Below are 19317 nucleotides of genomic sequence, written 5' to 3' on the forward strand. Positions count from 1 at the left end.
GGTGAAACTGACGTCGTTGGTTGAGTGCACCCACTGTACAGACACATTTCTTGTTTTCAGCCTTGTTCAATGTGTACTGTGTTTTGTGTTCAGCTGTTACTTTTGACACCTACAGTGAACAGCCAGCAGATGGTGCTCTTGTGTTACCCCATAGTTAACTTCAGTTATGCCAAGATCCTGTATAACTATCATTCTATGCAGCCTCTCACTGTGTAACACGTACAGCATATATAACTACACAAATGTCTAATTTTAACTTTCTACCTAACATAGTTCACCATCAATCTAAAAGTGAGAAACTGACAGAGCTTTATTCTGTCTGTCCTCTGGCCTCAACTACAATTACAATTACAGCCTCAGCATGATCTCAGTTTCTGTTGGTTGACCTTACAGCCTTCTGTACAACAGTAAATGAATGTTTGAGCATGTGAGAGCGAGTGGCAGAGGACAGGAGTTCTGACAAGAACATGATAGCCATTCATAAGTCATCATTTCCATAATGCTTCACAGCTACCCCAATCAACAGTGATCCAGCCTCAATAACACATTACATTCTGCTTCTCCACTTTGTCATATATTTGAAAGCAGGCTTATGGAATAGAGAGACAGTACAGTGTTTGGCAGTGATTGTGCCTACCCACAGTAGTCAAGCAATGGCTTCTGCAAGGGTACAACAATATCACTTGGACAAACCACTTGCAGAACTGCAGTACACTGAAGTACTAGAGGCAGGAATTCTAATGTCAATTTGTAAAATTAGGATTATTATTGGATTTGCTAATTATTTCAGATGGCAGTGCGTGGTTGCATCCAGAACCTTCTGTATTTCAGTCAGATGTTGCCTGAACATCAAGACTCAGTCCAACTCTATGGAAGAGTAACTCCAGGATATGCAAATGTCCAGGCTCCCCTTTAGGCAAGTTCATTTAAAAGCTAATATTACACTTGTTTGCAAACAAGAACCTGGTACTGTAATCCACTGCAGAGCTGGAGAAACAAGTCACAGAAAGTTCCATTTGACAACAAGAACAAGATGGCAAAAGGAGTGCACGATTTTAAGATATCTCCTTTGAGCTGCAAAGGTTAGATATGTTTGGCTGTATGTTTGGATGTGGTGGAGACTTGAAAAGAAAGTGGAGAAGATAGAAAAATATTTTTTCCAGGAAAAGTTGGAGACTGGAAGAATCATTTGACTGTTCAACAGAATGAAACTCTGATCTTCAATTTTGTGGTTTTGTTGTTGACTTGTCTCCTGCTTACTATTTAGTAAAATACATAACAAATAATAAACGACAATGAAAATAAAGGGTCTTCAAGTTTTCTCAATTTTATTTGAATCCAGACATGAAATGCAGCAAGAAATACAAGAACAAAAGTTCAATGAGCAAAATAAACAAATGAATCTAACACTGTACTTCTGCACTGTGACTACAGACTGGTGGGGGCACATTGAATTTTCTATGGCACGGACTGCTTTGTGGAGGGGGCAACACTACAGGTGCTGGAGGTACCACCCTGGTCATGAAGTGAAAGAGGTAAGAGCGAGAAATGATGCAGTGAAATCACGGGTTCATCGGAATGTAGACAACAACACAAGGCCATTGTACTGCAAATACTAAACAAATCAAGCATCTCACATCACTGGGAGGTACTGCAAGTCACCTTGAGGTAACCAGAAAACAAGTCTTGGACGGGCTCTCATCAGGAACAGAGGCATAAATTAGGTTTCATTCCAAAATGATGTTTATCCACTTATCCAGGAAAATGTCACATCTTGAAATTTATTATTAAGTATTCACAACAGTAACCTAATCATAGCATTCCAGCAAAATTTTTTGTAAGAGCAAGGTTCAGTTAAAAAAACAAAACAAAACAGGATATCTCATGTTGGAACAAAACCTTTCTAATGTAAGACTGAGGAGAGAACCACTGGGCTATTGTCAGGATCACCACACAGATTCAAGTTAATTAATAGACTACATATGGTTCCACGTGAGGTGTTTTGTCTGTTTCTTTCCGATACCTTTGTCATCATTTAATGATTAAAAAAAAAAAAAGAAATCAAAATCCTGCAGACCCTTAGTTATTCATTTTGCAAAACTTTTGCCATTACAATCCTGAGCACAGTCCAGAAAGTCCTTAACACAACCTCTGCAGTCAAGTATCAACTGTCACAGCTCTGCATGTCCTAAACAGGCCGCAATCTGATGTCACAATAGCATAACTGTCTGCACAGCTCAGACACATAAGCAATACCATTTTAGATTGTCTTTCACAGTAACAACTACAACTATGTTTCAAATACATCTTTATTCATGAACATCAAAAATAACATTATTTACATTGTTGCTTATACATCATATATTTGAAAGATATTTTCCTCTTGAGTAGTAAAATACTTCAGTCTAGTGCTCAGGCTTACAGTTAAGTGCTCTGTTATTGAGTTAGGCCAAGTATAAGAGATCTGAGGTTCATGCCAAGCTAGTCATGTGGGGTGCAGCCCTGCAAAGCTGTGTAGCTTTTAATTAGTTAACATATCACACCATCTGATTTGATGCAATGCAACTGATAGGATCATGATTATGTTAGAATATTCTGAGTCAAATTCTGTAAAAATGCATTCAGAGGCTTCAATTGTACAGAATTATTGATTGCAAAAGCTTTGTCCTACAGCAAAATAATGAGATGAAATGCATTAAACTCACAGGAATGCTCAAATCTCATTTTGGAGTCTGACAGTTTCAGCTACAACTAAAAGCCTCAGCAACACTTTCACATGTAAGCATGCGTCTGCATGTTCTGGCTGCTGTTTACTGCCTGTCTTTTTGAAACCAGCTTCACATTAACATACAAGGCAGAGTGGACAACGACAACAGCGGCAGCATGTTAAGAGCTTAGAAATAGTAATCTGCAGGTGACTCACTATGATACTGGTAAGACGCTATAGAGAGTTAACCCAAATAACTGGTTAATCGAACCATAAAAATAGCACAGAACCAACCAACGTTATGTATGGCACATGTTTACATCACAAAGCAAACTGAAATATGGAAAATAGCAAATAATCTCTATGAAAGCAATGAAATTCACAATAGTTGATATGTAGATATTTTTTCACAGAAACAATAGAAATGGAACCTAAAGACAATTAGAGCCACATTTATCTTTTACCCTTCAAACTTACTGAAGCGCTCTGTGGTGCTGTTCCAAGACAGGGAGTTCATCATCTAAACTTTTTTATGCATTTCATAAGTTATGGGAGGCTGAAATTATTCACCATCACTAATTTCATACCAATCACAAGTAGGGACCTGCTGAAGATCCATTTGTGGGACTTCTTAAACTGTATTTATGGTCCCAGTGTATTTGAAGATATACCATACTATCAGTGTTATGCAAGAGGACAGAAAAGAGAGGGAAATGTGTGAGAAAGAGATGAAAAGAGTTATGAGTGTGCTGTGTTGTTTATCTGTGCTATATCTCCCAGTTTAGAGTAAAAGGTATACCATATCTGTTCTACAAACACAGTACCCTTCAACAAGATAAAAGGCAACTAGGTGATATCCTTTAAGGTCATCACCCAGAGACACTTTTACATATTTTCCCTCTTCTACATAAAAATAATTTATTTTTAGGCAGTTTGATGATCAATTTTTCCCAATATTTGTTGAAGTTTTGGTTAGGAACACTTTAAATGGGGTGTTTGAAGTACGTTCATTGATCCTCATGCCCAAGGTTTTGTTCATAGATCAATAATTTCACTGCTGACACTGGCAGAGTCGTCATGTCTGCTAACTTCCAGGTAACTCCGTGACCCCACCGGTCTCCCAGCCCTCCCCCGGCCCCTCTCTGAGTCAGGGGTTATAAATGGCCGTGTGTCGTCCACTCCATCCTCCCCTAGATGCCCCGTTGATGTTCTGGAGGGACGGAGTGACACAGGGCAGGACACTGATGAAGGGACACTTCCTACCGTGTTCCCAGCCCACCTGTGACCCTGGTGGGAGGGGGTAGGGGGAGCAGTCACCTGCCTGCTGGGCACACTGCTGAGAACGCTGCCCCCAAGTGGCATGGAAGACTCTGTTGGAGCCTCGCTGCTCTCAGACAACAGCTGAGGGTCACTGTTCCTGCGGAGCCAGGGGCCCTGGCTGACTCCTGAGCCTGGGGAGGGGGACTGTGAGGCTTGGTTCAAAGGATGAAACAAGCTCCCTCCTGCGAGCAGGTGTTCCCTGTGCAGAGCCTCATCAATGCTGCGGGTCAGGTCAATGGGAGATGGGGGCCGCAGATCGAACTCATAAAGAGACAAGCAAGTGTCCCTGTCCTGATCCAGACTGCCACTCACTGAGCGCTGTGGAGGCCTGCCCAGTGCCTGCAGTCTCAGCAGGGAGCCTGTGGAGCCATCAGATATTCCCCGTTCTGCAGAGTGGCCCCTATGGTTCCTTCCTCGGTTGCTGTCTTTGACGCAGCGTGGCTGTGCCGTGGCCTGCTCGTGGTTCTGGTTCCTGATCAGACTTTTGCTGATGTCAGCTCCAGGACGCTCCTGGCCAGCCCAGTTGTTAGGCATCTCCCCTGGTCCTCCTCCTCCTCCTCCTCCCACCCCATTACTGTCAGACTTTCTACATGGCTTCCCCCTCAAGCTCTGGACTATCTTGGACCAGCAGGTATGTCTTTGAGTGGAGCCTACAGATTGGCCAGGGGACGGCAGGTCTCCTGCTGCTCTTCCATCTGGTCCACCCTCCTCCCTTCCTCGGCAACCTTGAGGCCTCCAGAACACCCAGGAACCCAGGAGTAGGAGGGAGAATCCCCAGGCCAGTTCTAGGAGCCGGGCCCAGAAGTGCACCAACCACCATCCCCAGTTGAAGCGTGTCCAGTTTCCAAGCAGTCCATAGAGCCATAAGGTGGCATGAACATGCAACCCACAGCACAGAGCCCCCAGAACTGCACACACTGCCAGCACTCTCCCCAGGATCACCCCTATCCTCTTGCTCCCTTTCCAAGCCTTCCTCCTGGCTTCTTCAGGGACTCCAGGGTGAGGAATAGGAGGACAGCGTATACGTGGAAAGACATAGCAGAGGAAGCCCAGACAGAGAGCCAGACCCCAGCACAGAGACAGGACCTGAAGGGTGACGGGCACCACAGGGGACAAGGCTGGGGAAAGCAGATCAGCGGCAAGCAGCAGGGTACACTGCAACACAGCCAACACAGCCACCAGAGGAGGATGCTCCATAGTTGAAGGTAACAAACTTACTCCTGCCACCCTCAATGCTAGCAGTGCCAGGGCAGCCTCTGTCCACACCAGCAGGTGTAGAGGCAAGTTGTAGAGGGCTGTAACAGCAGGGCGAGGGAGAAATTTCCGAGTGCCATACGGGTCGATGAGAAAAAGAGCTGCCCTAAGGCCTCCAGCCAGAAATAATAGAGCATTGGCGAGTGCAAGAGCACCCCGATGAGGACAGTTTGTGCCCGGGGACAGGGTGAGCCCGAGAGCAGCACCAGCAAACAAAAGGAGGAAGAGGCTCGCTGATCCGTAGACATGCAGCTCCCAGGCGAAAGCCAGCGTCCTGCTCAGATCCCCCCAGTAGAGAAGTGTGGCATTAGGGGAAGGACTGGCACTGAGAGTGGGGGCTGGATTAGTAGAGCGGGGAGATTGATGGGGATGTCCTAAGAGAATGGAGCGATTCCTTTGTCCAATACCAGTCTGATATGTGGGGCTGAACCTTGTTCGGGCGACAGGTACAAAACCAGTGCTAAGGAAGGAAGAGGTGCCTAGAAAAAGAGAAAAAGAAAGAGAACAGAATTTTGGTCTCAAGTTTTGAATATATGAAGCTAATAGTCAAATTCTTTCATAATGCTACTCATCTGAAAGGCAGAACAATGATATGAAAGTAGATGAAATTCTATGTTAGAGCCACTAGAGGGGAGTAGCTCACAATCAAAATCATGAGCTCTCTCAGATCTTCGTTGTAACCTAGTCAGTTCTGCAAACACATTGTCCCAGGTTTGCATCATTTTTTTTCTCCCCTCTTTTTGAGTTTCAAGTTAGCATGTTGTTACTCAACAGCTATAACAATGTATCCCAAAACATGGCTTAGTATGGAAAAGTAGATGTAAACCACAGACCTTTTGTGGCTGCAGAAATGTGCAGATTACACATCATGTATATGTACTCAATAAGGCACACACAATTGCATATGTAATCCAAAAAGAAGGCACAATACATGAAGTAATACCAGCATACAGACCTAGAGAATGTTTACATATTCAAGCCAAAGTCCAATTATGTATTCTTATTTTTGTTGCTATTTTCATTATAGTACCAAAAGAAGATAATTACGTAGAAAAGCTCTTCACTCCTGTAATACAACTGAAATAGCAATCATAACATGCAAAAATGTCAATATGGCTTAATTACATGCCACTACATCATGCATGTTATATTCCTAAATATTATAAGACATTATGCTGAGCAAAACTGCTCAGGATAACAACAGGTAATTATGTATTTTAATTGGATTAGATTATGTAATTAACAAGAACATCTACATTATGTAATACCAAACATTGTCACAACGCATCCACGTAACTACTTCAGACAAAACCTTGACAATATGGCATCTCATTATATCTCTCTCTCTTGTTTTCTCATGCGCACACACACTTCTGTTTGTTCAAAGCACTCCACCTTTTCCTCCTGCAATCCCCTGGAAAAACCCTTCCGCTTCATAATCATGGGGTCATTCATCACCGATTACTTTCTGAACTACTCAGTTGTAAAGATAACACACCCAATAAAAAGCCACAACATGCAAGAACTGAGCGAGCACCATAAAAAGATGTGAACAACACTACTAAAAACATTTTATAGGAAGGCAGCAAGCATAAAATATAATGATACCAAAGAATCAGTTAAAGCTAAGGGTATCTATCCAGAATTATTTCTAAGGAATTCTTTCACACGCACACACTTCATGCAAACCACAATTCTGGGGTCACTAATAGAGCAGGGGTCCTCCCCCAGACAAAAAACATGCTCATTGGGTTAATTGGTGACTCTAAAATTGCCTTTAGGTGTGAGTATGAACGGTTGTATGTTGCCCTGTGATCGACTGGTGACTGGTGTACCCCGCCTCTCGCTCATTGACAGCTGGGATAGGCTCCACCCCCCCGCAACCCCGAAAGGGATAGTTGGGTGTAGAAGATGAATGAATGAATGGATGAATGTATAATATGATTCATGCACTTTAAGTGAGTCTTGTGAGAGCTTACTGAGCTTAAGCTACTTTGTCCTTAAGCTCCCAGAGTTATCTCAGGTAAATACTGTCTATTGTTGTAGCTTGAATGGGGTGTGTACACTTGGTAACCTGTGGATGTTTTTATTTGTAAATTATTGAATTTTTGTAGTTTTCGCTGAGGGAACATCACCTCATCACTTGTGATTATTTCTCCCGATTTTTCAGGCGTGTAACACCTACATCTCTCAAATGCAATTAAAAGTCACTAATTGCATTTCATTTGTTTTGAAATGGGACCGATGCCCTACTAACCACTTCAGCAACACACCATTAAGATGTAGACTGTATCTCCTCCAACACTGATGTCCAACAGAGTGCGATGTGCATTCATTCTGCATTCTTTTGGAATAAACCAATACCAGTGTGACTTTTTGAGGTATGATATATGACATAATTAAAAGAATAGGTTTGCTCATATTAGATTACATGATGATAACTGCAATTTGAAAAAAAGTAGTATAACATAAAGTATGAAAAACCCAGATGTCAAACCCCCCCCCCCCCCCCCCCCCCCCCAGCTTGACTGGGCATGACGTGAGTGCACATTTAAACTTGATGGATGGTGGAATAACATGATCAATGGTAAAACACTCAAACCATCAGCCACTTGGAGGACTTTAAGCCTTTCCTCACCCTGGAGAAGACACCCGTAAAGCTGACACACGGACTAATGACTTGCTCCGACATGTGGTTCACTTCCTGGCTCTCTCCCTCACTCCCTCCAATCACACACATACGTTTCACTTTCAGACTGACAAGGGCGGGCACTGCATACAGATCACAGACACACGTCTTTATTTATATAAAGGTATGATTTACTTCCTTCCCTCAAACTTTTTTTTTTCTTACGGGAGCGGGATCCAGACACATTCCAGATGTGCTGATCACATTTCACAGCTGGATACACTTAAACCTTCCCCTGCCCCTGAGTTTTCTCTTTAACACACATTGCTTATGCTGCTTTATAAGTCCACATGTTGAACTAAAAAATAAATATCCTGTTTCATCTCATAGGACACACAATCCAGATACGGATAGCAGACATACTGCATACATACAGTACAAACTGGTACTGCCGTGGATGCGGGCTGTTGACTGTAATACCGTACTTGACTGTAAATGTATTCCTAGGCAAGCAGAGTGAACGTTTAAAAGTCATTAAGATGTTGTTCTCATGGTATCTAAGAGACTGGTTCATACGCCCCATGTGTCATGCTTTTCCTTTTCCATCTACATTTTTTTTTTTTACTCCCCTCCCTTCATCCTTTTCACTGTGCATCTGTTTTTCATTATCATCCCCACTCCCTGCATTTCTATCCCTCTACCTTTCTTGTACCACACTTTCACCCACCCAATCTCCTCTCTCATCGGTATTCCCAAAAGCCTCTTTTTCAGACCCTGTTTTCCTCTTGTCTATCTCTTTGCCTGGCTGCAATTCCACCCGCCCCCGCCTCAACCCTCCCTCTCACCTCCTGCTCATACTTTCTTCCCTCGCTGTGTCTACCCCACACAACTACCACCCCACTTTCCATGGAAACGTTTCTCTGCTTTTTCCCTCCTTTGAAGCCTCTTCCAGATTGTTCCAGTAAAAAAGTCCCAGCTGCACAAATAATTCCATTTAAATTATCAAAGGATAAAGGTCAGTCTAAAAGTAGTCAACTGCACAGCACAAGAACCTCATTTCATACCTGTCCTTGATGACTGTACAGTTGTGCTGGCTGTATTTCTTCCAAGTTGTGCTGTTTTGTTGGGTTGATTTGTCATTTCAGAGGATGTTCTCACAGCCTCCTGTGTAGTGCTAAGCATATTATTTGTCGATGTGGTTGCGACTTGCTGTGTTGAGGTGTTGTACTCTGCACCGCTTTGGGCAGTGGCTGGCTGTTCTGCAGCATGCGGCGACTGTTTATCATCAGAGCCAGTGGTGGTAGTTGTGGGCTGGGGTACTGTCGCAGCTGCAGAGTGCTGCCTTGGAATAACTCTGGTGGTGGAGGGGGCGTTTGCTGTCAGTTCACCTAAAAATGGTGGAAAAGACAAATCTGTGACATGGTGTAAAGATTTTGACCTGAACAGCACCACACTGTCATAAAGCATTCATTGTGGTGTGTTTGATTTCTCACCTGTTAACGCTACAGTCTGAGGCATCGCCTGCGTTGCCTGTGGCATCATAGAGGTTTTACTGGCTGTTGTAAGCACAAACAGACGAGACTTCAGAGTCTGACTGTCCGGTGGCGGTGTTTTTACATCAGAAACTTCAGATATGGCGGTCTGTGCCTGTGGCTGATACTGTGGCATTTCATCACCAACCGTTGGAACAGGAGATTCCTCCCTCACAAGCATCACTGTTGGTACATGACCTGATCCCAACCCTTGCAAATCATCATCATCTGTCTCTTTGAATGATCCCTCCTCTGGACTTCCTGCTGTCAGCATCTTAACACCTGCAGACTCAGCGACAACAGAGGAGGGCAAAGTGGGCAGAGGTGGAGTTGAGCCTTTTGTAGTCACATCTCCCTTTGCAAAAGCTCTGCTGAATGCTAAACTAGCTGTATCAGTCCGGGGCCTGGAGGCAGTTGGTTGAGTTAAAATTGGCCTGCTGCTGAGGTTCTGTGTAGAGAGGGCAGATATAAAAGAAGGAGTGGACTGTGAAGTAGGACGGGGAATTCTCTGCCCTTGTTGTACTGCATTCGTTGTTGTCCCTCTATCCTGGACTGTAGCTCTGATAGGCACGTCACTGCGCCCTCTGGGAGGCAAAGAAGGCCAGAATCTAGTCTGCTTGGTTGGCTGAGGTGAAGGATTAACAGGGAGGTCAAGATGGGGGAAGGCGGAAGAACCAATGATGGTCTGGGCTTCTAAAGGATGGAGGAGGGAGATGAGGAAGCCCATGAAAAGGAGGGGCACAGGAGCCATGGTCTGCTTCTGAATGATGAGCAGTGACTGGTCCCTCTGGTTGTCTGTCTGTGTGTCACACCATCCTTCCACTGTTCTTCTGTTGACAGAAGAAAAACAGATATTTTTTTGCATTTCATGACATAAAATAAACTGCACAAGCAAAAACACAAAAGGCACCGTGGATATGTAAACATTATGATACCACACAGGTGCAGAAATACAGTTAAGACCTATTTCAGCTCAGACTCTATTGCAGAATTCTTGTCTATTTAGCAGAAACAGTCCGTAGCTAATTGAATTCGTGAAATCGTGTGAATAAGTGAGAATTTGTGATGATTTCTAGTTTCAGGAGATTATGTTGTGGCCTTGCCATGCTGATTCAGAGGGCAGATCAATGGCACTCCCACAAGGTATTAGCAGCATGACACCAGCGGACACACTGGGTGTGGTGAGGTGTTTGGTTTCAGAATACATGGCACATATGCCGACACACACAGACAAACACAAAGGCAAGAGTTCAGCTTGTAAGTTATATAACAAGTTTCACCATCAAAATGATCGAGCCAAAAACACCAAAAGGAGTCACAGATGGTTTCATTCAGTGGCAGATGGACACATTGACTTTTTTCCTCACGATCTCTGCCATAAAATGTTCTTTGGATGAATATCAATTTCCTCCTAAGTCTTCGTTTTTCTGTTCCAAGCAGCGGGACTCTGCTCCCTTTTCTGCTACTTCTGTTTGAGTCACGGACGTCAGGAGCTGACAGCTGTGACGCTGAGTGTGGTAAAGCTCAGAGAGCCCAGTGGCACAGAGAAGCCCCCAGGCCCTTGAGGATTACACAATCCTACAAGCCATCTAGATAAACAGCTGTCAGTCGCATCCCCTCAACATGCACCTCTCATCAAAAAACACCCCTTCCATGAACCTCGCTTGTTCAAACTAGTCTCTACCTATGACTCACGGTGGGAGATAACCTTGGGGGAGCAGTCAGGATGACACTGAAACTTCAGCTGAAACATTAGGAGGAAAAGCACAGAAAATAGAAACCAGCGCCTATGGGAAAACTCATTCTGCAGCTCATGACTCACCAAGGGCCCATTCACAGCAGCAATGTCTAGCTCACTCTGAGACATTATTGCAGCTGGCATGTGCACTCCGTGCTCATGAACACATGCAAGACGTGCGTAATGTGTGTGAGTGTATGGAAAAACGTGTTTAAGTATGTGTGGGTGCACAAGGGGTCAGTCACCAAGCAGGAAGTCACGGAGCATACCGTAGCTATGTGAGAAAATGAGTGCAAAACAAATGCAATCTCAGAGTGCTTTTGTTTCCCTGTTTACTAAATGTTGGTGGTGTTACACAAGAGGAGCTGACGAGAAAAACTGTGCATGAGTGGAGTCATAGAAGTGGTAGTATATCTCAATCTCCACCCACTCACAGTAGCCTCGGTGTTTATTTTCCTTCCTGTCTCGGCCACCTCTTCTGCTCTCAGTCTAGTCATCTGTTGGCCAATCCAACCTCTGATTAATTCCTGATTTCCCCCTTTCTTTCTTCTCCTTTTGTCCCCCATTTACAGTAACCTGAGTTATTTCAACACGGTCCAACAGCATGCTCCTAGGTGAGGGCTGAAAGATGGCCCCAAAGATATGGAGATAAGGTGGATTTAAGAATGTGGAGATAAGAAATGAGCACACTCACAGAATGGATAGGCAGGAGGGGAAAGACACAGATGGAAAGGTGGAGAAGGCGGAGGAGACATGGTGATGGTAATGAGGCTGACAGTGGAGGGTACAGCGAAGGGAGGGGGCGAAAACTGAGGGGATCTGTGACAAAATTAAGACTGAGAGAAATGGTGAGGGCTGTACATTTGTGGGACGTTAAGATAGCTAGCTGATAGAAACTGACTCTGAAGCAGAACATGAGAGAATGAGAGGAAGAGTCACGAGGAAACCACGTTTCAGGGTTAAAAGGTTTGTTGTGGTCCAAGCAAAGACATGGCAGTCTGTCCAGGATGGCATTGCAGAGAAACTGAGCCTGCTTCACCTTTCCTCAGAGGTTAACCGGCATGAGCACAGTCCCTGGCAGCTGGAGATAAACAATCTGACTATTGAGAAATGACTTTTAGTAAACATACCACTATCTTGATCCAGAGTAATCCAGCATGTATCAGCCTACGTGTATGTGCATGAAGGTAGGTAGTAGAGATTAATGAGTTTTAAAAAGGCATTTAATAAGCTCTAGTGAGAGGAGAGGAACACTCTGTTGCTGTATCTGAAATGTTGTCAGCATTAATCTCATCTCAGGCACAAGCACACAGACACACACACAGCAGTGGTTTCCCGCAATGTTTTTCTTGACTGAATTTAGACATTTTCACTACAAGTTTCCATTGAGCTAATACAAATAGAGTAAATACTGGCTGATTGGCAGCTCCTCTAAGCGGTCTGAATTACAGGCCAGGAACGGGAAACCATGTGCGTAGCTGGATTTCATTTCTAACTAAACACTACAAAGACCAGATCAGTGTGATCAGCTGGTTTGGTGTTTGGCTTGAATATAACCCTTCATGCTCCCAGCCCACCATCGCACACCCTTGAATACCACAACCCCTTCAATAGTCGGTAAAATAGAGACACACACTTACAAATAAGACAGCACATCCCTCTGTGACTGTCCACGGGGAGAGGGCAGATGGATGCACGGTCAGTCCGAGTATTTTTATCATGTTGAGCCCCTCGGGGCCGAGGGACACATCTCTCTGTATTTCATTTGCAGTGGGATGTGCATGTTGTGTAGATGCCGTCACTCTCTCTCACACAATACGTTCTTTATCCAGGGCAGGAAATGCCCACGGATAATAACCAATAGTACAGCAGCAAGCGACAATCTGAAGATTATTATAAACTCCTTGCCCACTGTATCGACCTGTTGGTTATTCAATCACATGAGTCAGTAGAACAGCAGCTGTTACTAATCAGTTAAGCATTACAGCGGTGATGTCATGTCTACACTAACGAATTAGCATGACCAGCTAATGTCCGTGCTTTATATAAGGGACCAGGCAGTGGGGTGGTCAGTGGGAAGGGAAGTTTTTGGAGAATCTCTCTCTTGCAAACATTCTCTCTCTTCTCTGCCAGATTCCAGAGAGTCTGGCAGTGCAAATTTTCCATTAATTTGAGTGAATATTTCCAGGGACAGACATAAGTCTGTTTGTGGACAGAGGGATCTGTGTCTTTTCAACAAAGATTGGTCTGAAGTACACTTGTCTTAATTAGGGTTGGATATCAAACCTCAATACTTTTTGGTAATGAATGAAATGTGTCCCAAGCAGATGGTATGGAAAACTTTCAAGCACTGAAAGAAAGCACTGAAATCTTGTTATTTGATCAGACAGTTCCTAATTGAAAACATAATTTTGGACTAGAATTTATTGAGGCAAAGATCTTGTACAGCTATTTGTGTTTGGACCACATAATTTGAGAACTTTGGCCTCTGAAATTAAGTGTTTTCTAGAAAAACATGTTCATATTCCTCAAAGTAAGGTGCAGAATACTGTTACTGAATACTGAAACTCTTGTACTGCATCAGCGCAAGTATTGACCTTCTGGCTAATCTCTATAGCTACCTGCATATGAATGCAGATAATTTAAAAATATTAATAAACAGCTAAATTATCATCAGACGATAGTGAACAGCTTCCGAGATTGTATTTAAGCCAATGCGTTATGCCTCTTTTGATCTCCACACAGACTGTTTACCTGCATGAAACCAAATCCCGCCCAAATGTGATTGGTCAATACTTGGACTACAAAACCAAAATGCTTCCCATACCAAAATCTTGCCCCTTGCCTACAGATTCTGCATTCATATGCAGATATCTGTTTATATATGTCATTAGTTTTGCAGGTTTTTGGTAAAAACCAAAGTGTTGGACAAAATAAATGTATACCTGGTGATGGCACTAAATGAAAAGATGGGTTCACCACAGTTGCTACAATTTATCCTGAGGTTGATATGAATGTCTGCACCAAATCTCATGGCAATCCATCCAATAGCTGTTAAAACATTTACAATCAAATATCACAAATGCCAAAAGGAAAAGTCAGTGGAACACCAAAGTGAGGAGGATTTATCCTCTGGAGACCATGTATGTCTGGCCATGATTTTTTCAGCAATACATCCAATAATTGATATTCCAGTCTGGACCAAAGTGTGGACCGACTGACCGTCATTGCCGTCTCTGCTAGATGGCTAAAAATGCTCCTGCCCTCAGTATGTTAGGGCTGCAACTAATGATTAATTTCATTATTCATTAATCTGCCAATAATCTTCATGAAGAAGCAGCAAATCCTTACGTTTAAGAAGCTGGGACCAGCAAATGTTTGACGTTTTAGCTTGAAAAATGACTCAAATGATTATCAAAATAGTTGGTCATTGATTTTGTTTTGATCAAGTAATCACTGCAGTTCTACAGTATGTGTGAATATGTGCGGACACAGGTTTGTGCTGTGTGTCAGTGAATGAGATTACATCACCACGTCTTTCACTGAGTGCCCGATACCTGAGTTGACTCGCATCCAGTGTCAAGGAGGCTCTCTAATGAGCAGGATTTAACAGACTCAGTCACTCCTGAGCAGAGAGGCTCTCAGCTGAGAACAAGAGCTTGTTAATGGACGATGGGGAAGCGCATGAAACAAATATTTGAAAAAAAAAAAAAGACAAGAAATTAACAGTATGAATCAGATAACGAGGCGAGAAAGGTAGAGTAACAGGGTTTCTGCAGTGATGGCAAGAATGGACACACTGACAGCAGGACAGAGGAATAGTAAAGATGGACAGAGAGGATAAGAGATGAAAACACAGAGAAAGAAACTGGAATAAACCAGCAGAAAGCTGTCTGTCAATGTGCACCAGTGCACTGCAACAGTTCCTCAGTTAAGCATTACTTGCCATACAGATGTATAACTTGTTTGTACTGTGCTATGTATGGGGAGAGGTGAGACTGTGAAGCAGTGTATGTAGGTGAATTTGTGTGAGACAGAGAGGGAAACAGAGAGAAGGGGGAAATGGGAGAGGGAGTATGTGTGGTTAACTTGGTATGCGGGTGGTGGGGGAGGTCGCTGATTTGACCGTTAAAAATTCCACACCTTGAAATAACATATGGATTGCAAACAGCACCCTCAATAATCTCTTGCTTATTTCAATTATAGCTACTTCATTGAAATAATTTAATAAAGCAGGCACTTAACTCTTCAGCATAAATGAAATTGATTTATATATCAGGAGATATGCAAGCTCTTTGCATGCATTATAGATTCTCCAGGAAGTCTCCAGGCAAGGTCACCCAACTTCCTTAGACCTCTGCCTTAGAGTAAAAGCTGTTCATTTAGCTCTTAATACAAACTAAAGCCTGTTAACGATGCCTCTCTCATGGCACTCCACTGCCTGGGGGGGGTGTCAAAACTCCAGTGGAGCAACCGACCACACAGCAAGGTCTTGCTATATGAAGAGAGGAGGCTCCAGAACCAATTGTGGATGCTTTTGATCCCCCGCTGAAGTGGATGTCCAGCTTTTAAAGTGCTGACCCTGCAACTTCTTTGACTGATGTTCCGCCTTCATGCGAGCCGTAGATCAAAGGCTGAAGGTCAGCCTTATAGGGGGAGGCTCTTAACTGCACTGTGACACACATCTTGACAGACGCAGGCCTCTGCACTCGCCGGTAAAACACAGGCTACCAATATTGACATATAACAGGTGACCATGCAAAGAATGTGCACACAGATTCAGTGAATAGTTATGAATTGAGTGTTATTCAGAACTTCAAATTAGCACACACACATTCCCAGAAACACGCCCTGAGAGATAGCAAGTGTGGTGACTGATTCAGACAGCTGCTAAACCAAGTCAAGCCACAAAACACTTTCAGGAAAATAGATTACAGGCATCACAAGTCGTAACTGTTTGCCTGCTACAGGGAGTTAACCACAGCTCCACTTCAACCCAGGACTCTCACATTGTTCCAGCTGGGTGCAATAAAATGACTGCTGTGTTAAGTGGTGTGCTGTGTGGCAATCACTCAATCTGCAAAAGGACTGTATATATATAAATATAAAAAAGGTGTTATCTGGTACATAGATGTCCTTGGTGCATATGTTCAAATAAAAATGTGATGCATTTGCTTGAGTACTTGGTCTACACACAGCCAGAAAGATCCACACAGAGTTCAAGAACAGAACATGTGTAGTGTTTAGTGGGTTTGTGCTGATACGCCGATGTCTTGATTGATGCTTTATTTTTCACCACACTGACAGTTCAGGACTGCCTGTTCTTGGAAGTGTGTTATGTCTGCTGCTTGCTGGAAGGTATTATTTAACTGTACCGCCAGTTTAAAAGCATCTGGCTCAAAAAATGGGTGAATGCTAACCTTTTTTTTTTTTTTTTACAAGCTAAGCCATTAAAGTAAGCCATTTATAGGCTACTCAATACTGAGGTAAGTAGTCATGGATCATCCTCAGGCCTGTTTCACCCTTTTACTCTTTCAAAACCCCACTTCTCTCAGGCACTATCAAAGCAGCCGGTAAATCTCTGCTGAGCTGCTTTACAAATGGATCGGGCCTATTCTCTTGTCAGTGGATCAGGGGGTGCTGTTTTTCTTTTGAATCTGAGCTGTCTGGCTGGGCTCTGTGTTACATCCAGTAGCACTTTGGAGCAGCTCTGCCTGCGTGCTCTCAGTGAGAGAGGTTTGGCCCAGTTTCCCCATTTTTTGCCTTCTCCCTCCGCCGGGATGCGTTAAAATCCTGATGAGGAACAGGTGAATCCAGATCCTCTGAGTGCCGCAGCCCTTGTGCCTAAATCTTGCAAAACCCTCGTAAAAGTGCTGTAAACACACACGCAACATGTTGCGCACCTGCCAGCAGTGGTCAAATGGAGAAAGAGTACCCCACTTGTTGCTGTTTCATCAAGGTGTATTCCCACTTTCCGGACAGTCAAGCCTTTTCAAATGCCTTTTCTTACGTTTCCTTAGATATTTGGGCATTGAGATTTGCAATGCAAATTCATGAAACAGGAGACGCTGACTGGCAAAACCTGAAGTGGGATGTGTCAGACAAACAAGTAGAGCTGCAACGATTAGTCGATTAATTGATTAGTTGTCAGCTATTAATCAATTAATCATTTAATCGCAGCTATTTTGATGATCCCTTAATCATTTTGAGTCATTTCTTTTTTAGATGTCTAAATTCTCAGATTTCAGCTAATTAAATGTGAATGTTCTCTGGTTTCTTTACCCCTCTTTGAGAGTAAACTGAATATCTTTGAGTCAGGGACAAAACATGACTTTCAAGAAAGCAACTTTGGGCTTTGGGAAAAAGCAATCTACATTTTTTTTGTTACCAAGCAATTAACCGATAAATAGAGGAAATGATCCACAGATTAATCTGTCTTGCAGCCCTATAAACTATGATCATGAAGATATTACTACTAGAGATCGGCTAGTTAGTGAACTGAAGTTCTCACTTTTCACTTAAAATGTGACTGGATAAATAAATAATAGAGCATATTTGTCTTTCCAGGCACATCCTCCTCTATGCTGCCTTACACTCCTGTAATTGGTGGTAATTAAGTAGCTAAGGAGCTAACTGTAATTTATCTTAAGTAAACAAGTTAGTTAAGTGTCCGTGTAAACTTTGATACCGTGAAAGGTCTAGAGTAGTTTTTGGATTTAATCAAAATCTTTACATCGATAGAGGGGGCCATTCCACGCCATTTTTTATACTACAGTCATCTGATAACGTTATTGACCGTTGGTCACGAACACCAGGGTAGACGTTAGTGTGGACGTTGCCCTCCTAAAGGTAGGAAGAAGCCGCGAAGGCTTCTGCTGACAAAATGAGCTCATTCCGCACAACAACAACAACAACAACAAACACAATTTCAGGACCACGCAGGAAACCACGTACAGGTAAAACACGTGAAGGTCCGACAGAGCCCCAGTGTGTTAAATTAACGTGAACAGCCAGTGAGCCTGAACCCACGACTGGCCCCGCGGCACAGGTAGAGGCGACGTCACGCGTGGGTCACTGCGCAAAGTATCGCCGCATAGCAGCCGCTCCACAACTACTATCAAGTCCACCATCAAACATACCTGCAGGTCTGTGCGGCTCCTCGCCGATGGCGTCCTCTGCGGCAGGATATGAGGACTAGGACATGCCGAGTTAGCTAAAGGAGGAGTGCAGCGTTATTCCAGGTTAGACGCTGAGTACAAGAGTCCGCGCTAAACGGTCTTCTTTCGACATACAGTACAGAGAGGTTGCGTTCAGCAGCCTTGTGCCACTGCCAGCTCTCTTGCCATGAGCTAGTAAGGAGATGTACGCCCCCTCCAACCGCTCCATCTCCCTCCACATCGCTCCCTCCCTCTCATTTTTTTTTATCTCACAAGCGGATAAACACGACTGCCTGCAACCTATTGCTTGGCACGGCTGTTACGCAACTGCAGTCCGGCACGCAGTTGCAGATTGAGCACCGTGTCACTTCATCCACCTTTCAGAGGGCAGCCTGTTTAGACAGTGCCCAGTGGAAATATGACGACACTGGCATTGACATCATCGCTCTGCATGCAGTGCCACTATTCAGGTTCTTGGTTTTTTTTCTTCTTCCCCACAGATTATAGCTGAAAAGATGTCATGCACCAAACTGGGCTGTGAAAGCGGCTGGATAGTGTTAAGGAGTGTCATGTGGAGACAGGTGAGGGGGTACCTGACATTTCTGGCTGAGTGGTGCAGCGGCAAGGAGGACAATAAGCTGGAAACAGAGCTGTGCATGAAACTCTAGCCTCCTTTCCTTTCCTGCCCTCCAACCAGGTTTGTAAAGGGGAGCGAGCAAGCCTGAGCGAAGATGATACTGTTTCCTCATGCTGCATCTTGGCTCAATGCCTTCCTCCTCATCCCCCCCTCTGATTGTTTCTCCGTCTTACACAAACACAAGACTCTAGTTTGGGCATGCTGCTAAGACTGCTTCTACTCTGAGTGAGCCCAGATGCAGACATACAAAGGACATTGTACAGAAGTGACTCAGCTCGGTTACCAGGAAGCATCTCAGTCTGTGTTTTCAATTCTATGTGTGCAATTGTCACTTTCATTAGAT

At 43.8% G+C, this 19317-nt stretch overlaps 1 protein-coding gene across 1 annotated transcript; it reads right to left on the reverse strand.

Annotated features, from left to right (window-relative positions):
• Positions 1-1302: 1302 nt before the first annotated feature.
• Positions 1303-18745, reverse strand: LOC139334771 (proline-rich transmembrane protein 3). Its single transcript, XM_070967931.1, has 4 exons — positions 18320-18745; positions 9404-10272; positions 8975-9298; positions 1303-5760 (listed from the first exon to the last, which is right to left on the reverse strand). The coding sequence occupies exons 2-4, from the start codon at positions 10191-10193 to the stop codon at positions 3743-3745; spliced, it is 3132 nt and encodes a 1043-aa protein (XP_070824032.1). The 5' UTR covers positions 10194-10272; positions 18320-18745; the 3' UTR covers positions 1303-3742.
• Between the last annotated feature and the right edge of the window lie 572 nt (positions 18746-19317).

This window comes from Chaetodon trifascialis, chromosome 8 (genome assembly GCF_039877785.1).
Source record: "Chaetodon trifascialis isolate fChaTrf1 chromosome 8, fChaTrf1.hap1, whole genome shotgun sequence".
In the NCBI taxonomy this organism is placed as follows: domain Eukaryota; kingdom Metazoa; phylum Chordata; class Actinopteri; order Chaetodontiformes; family Chaetodontidae; genus Chaetodon; species Chaetodon trifascialis.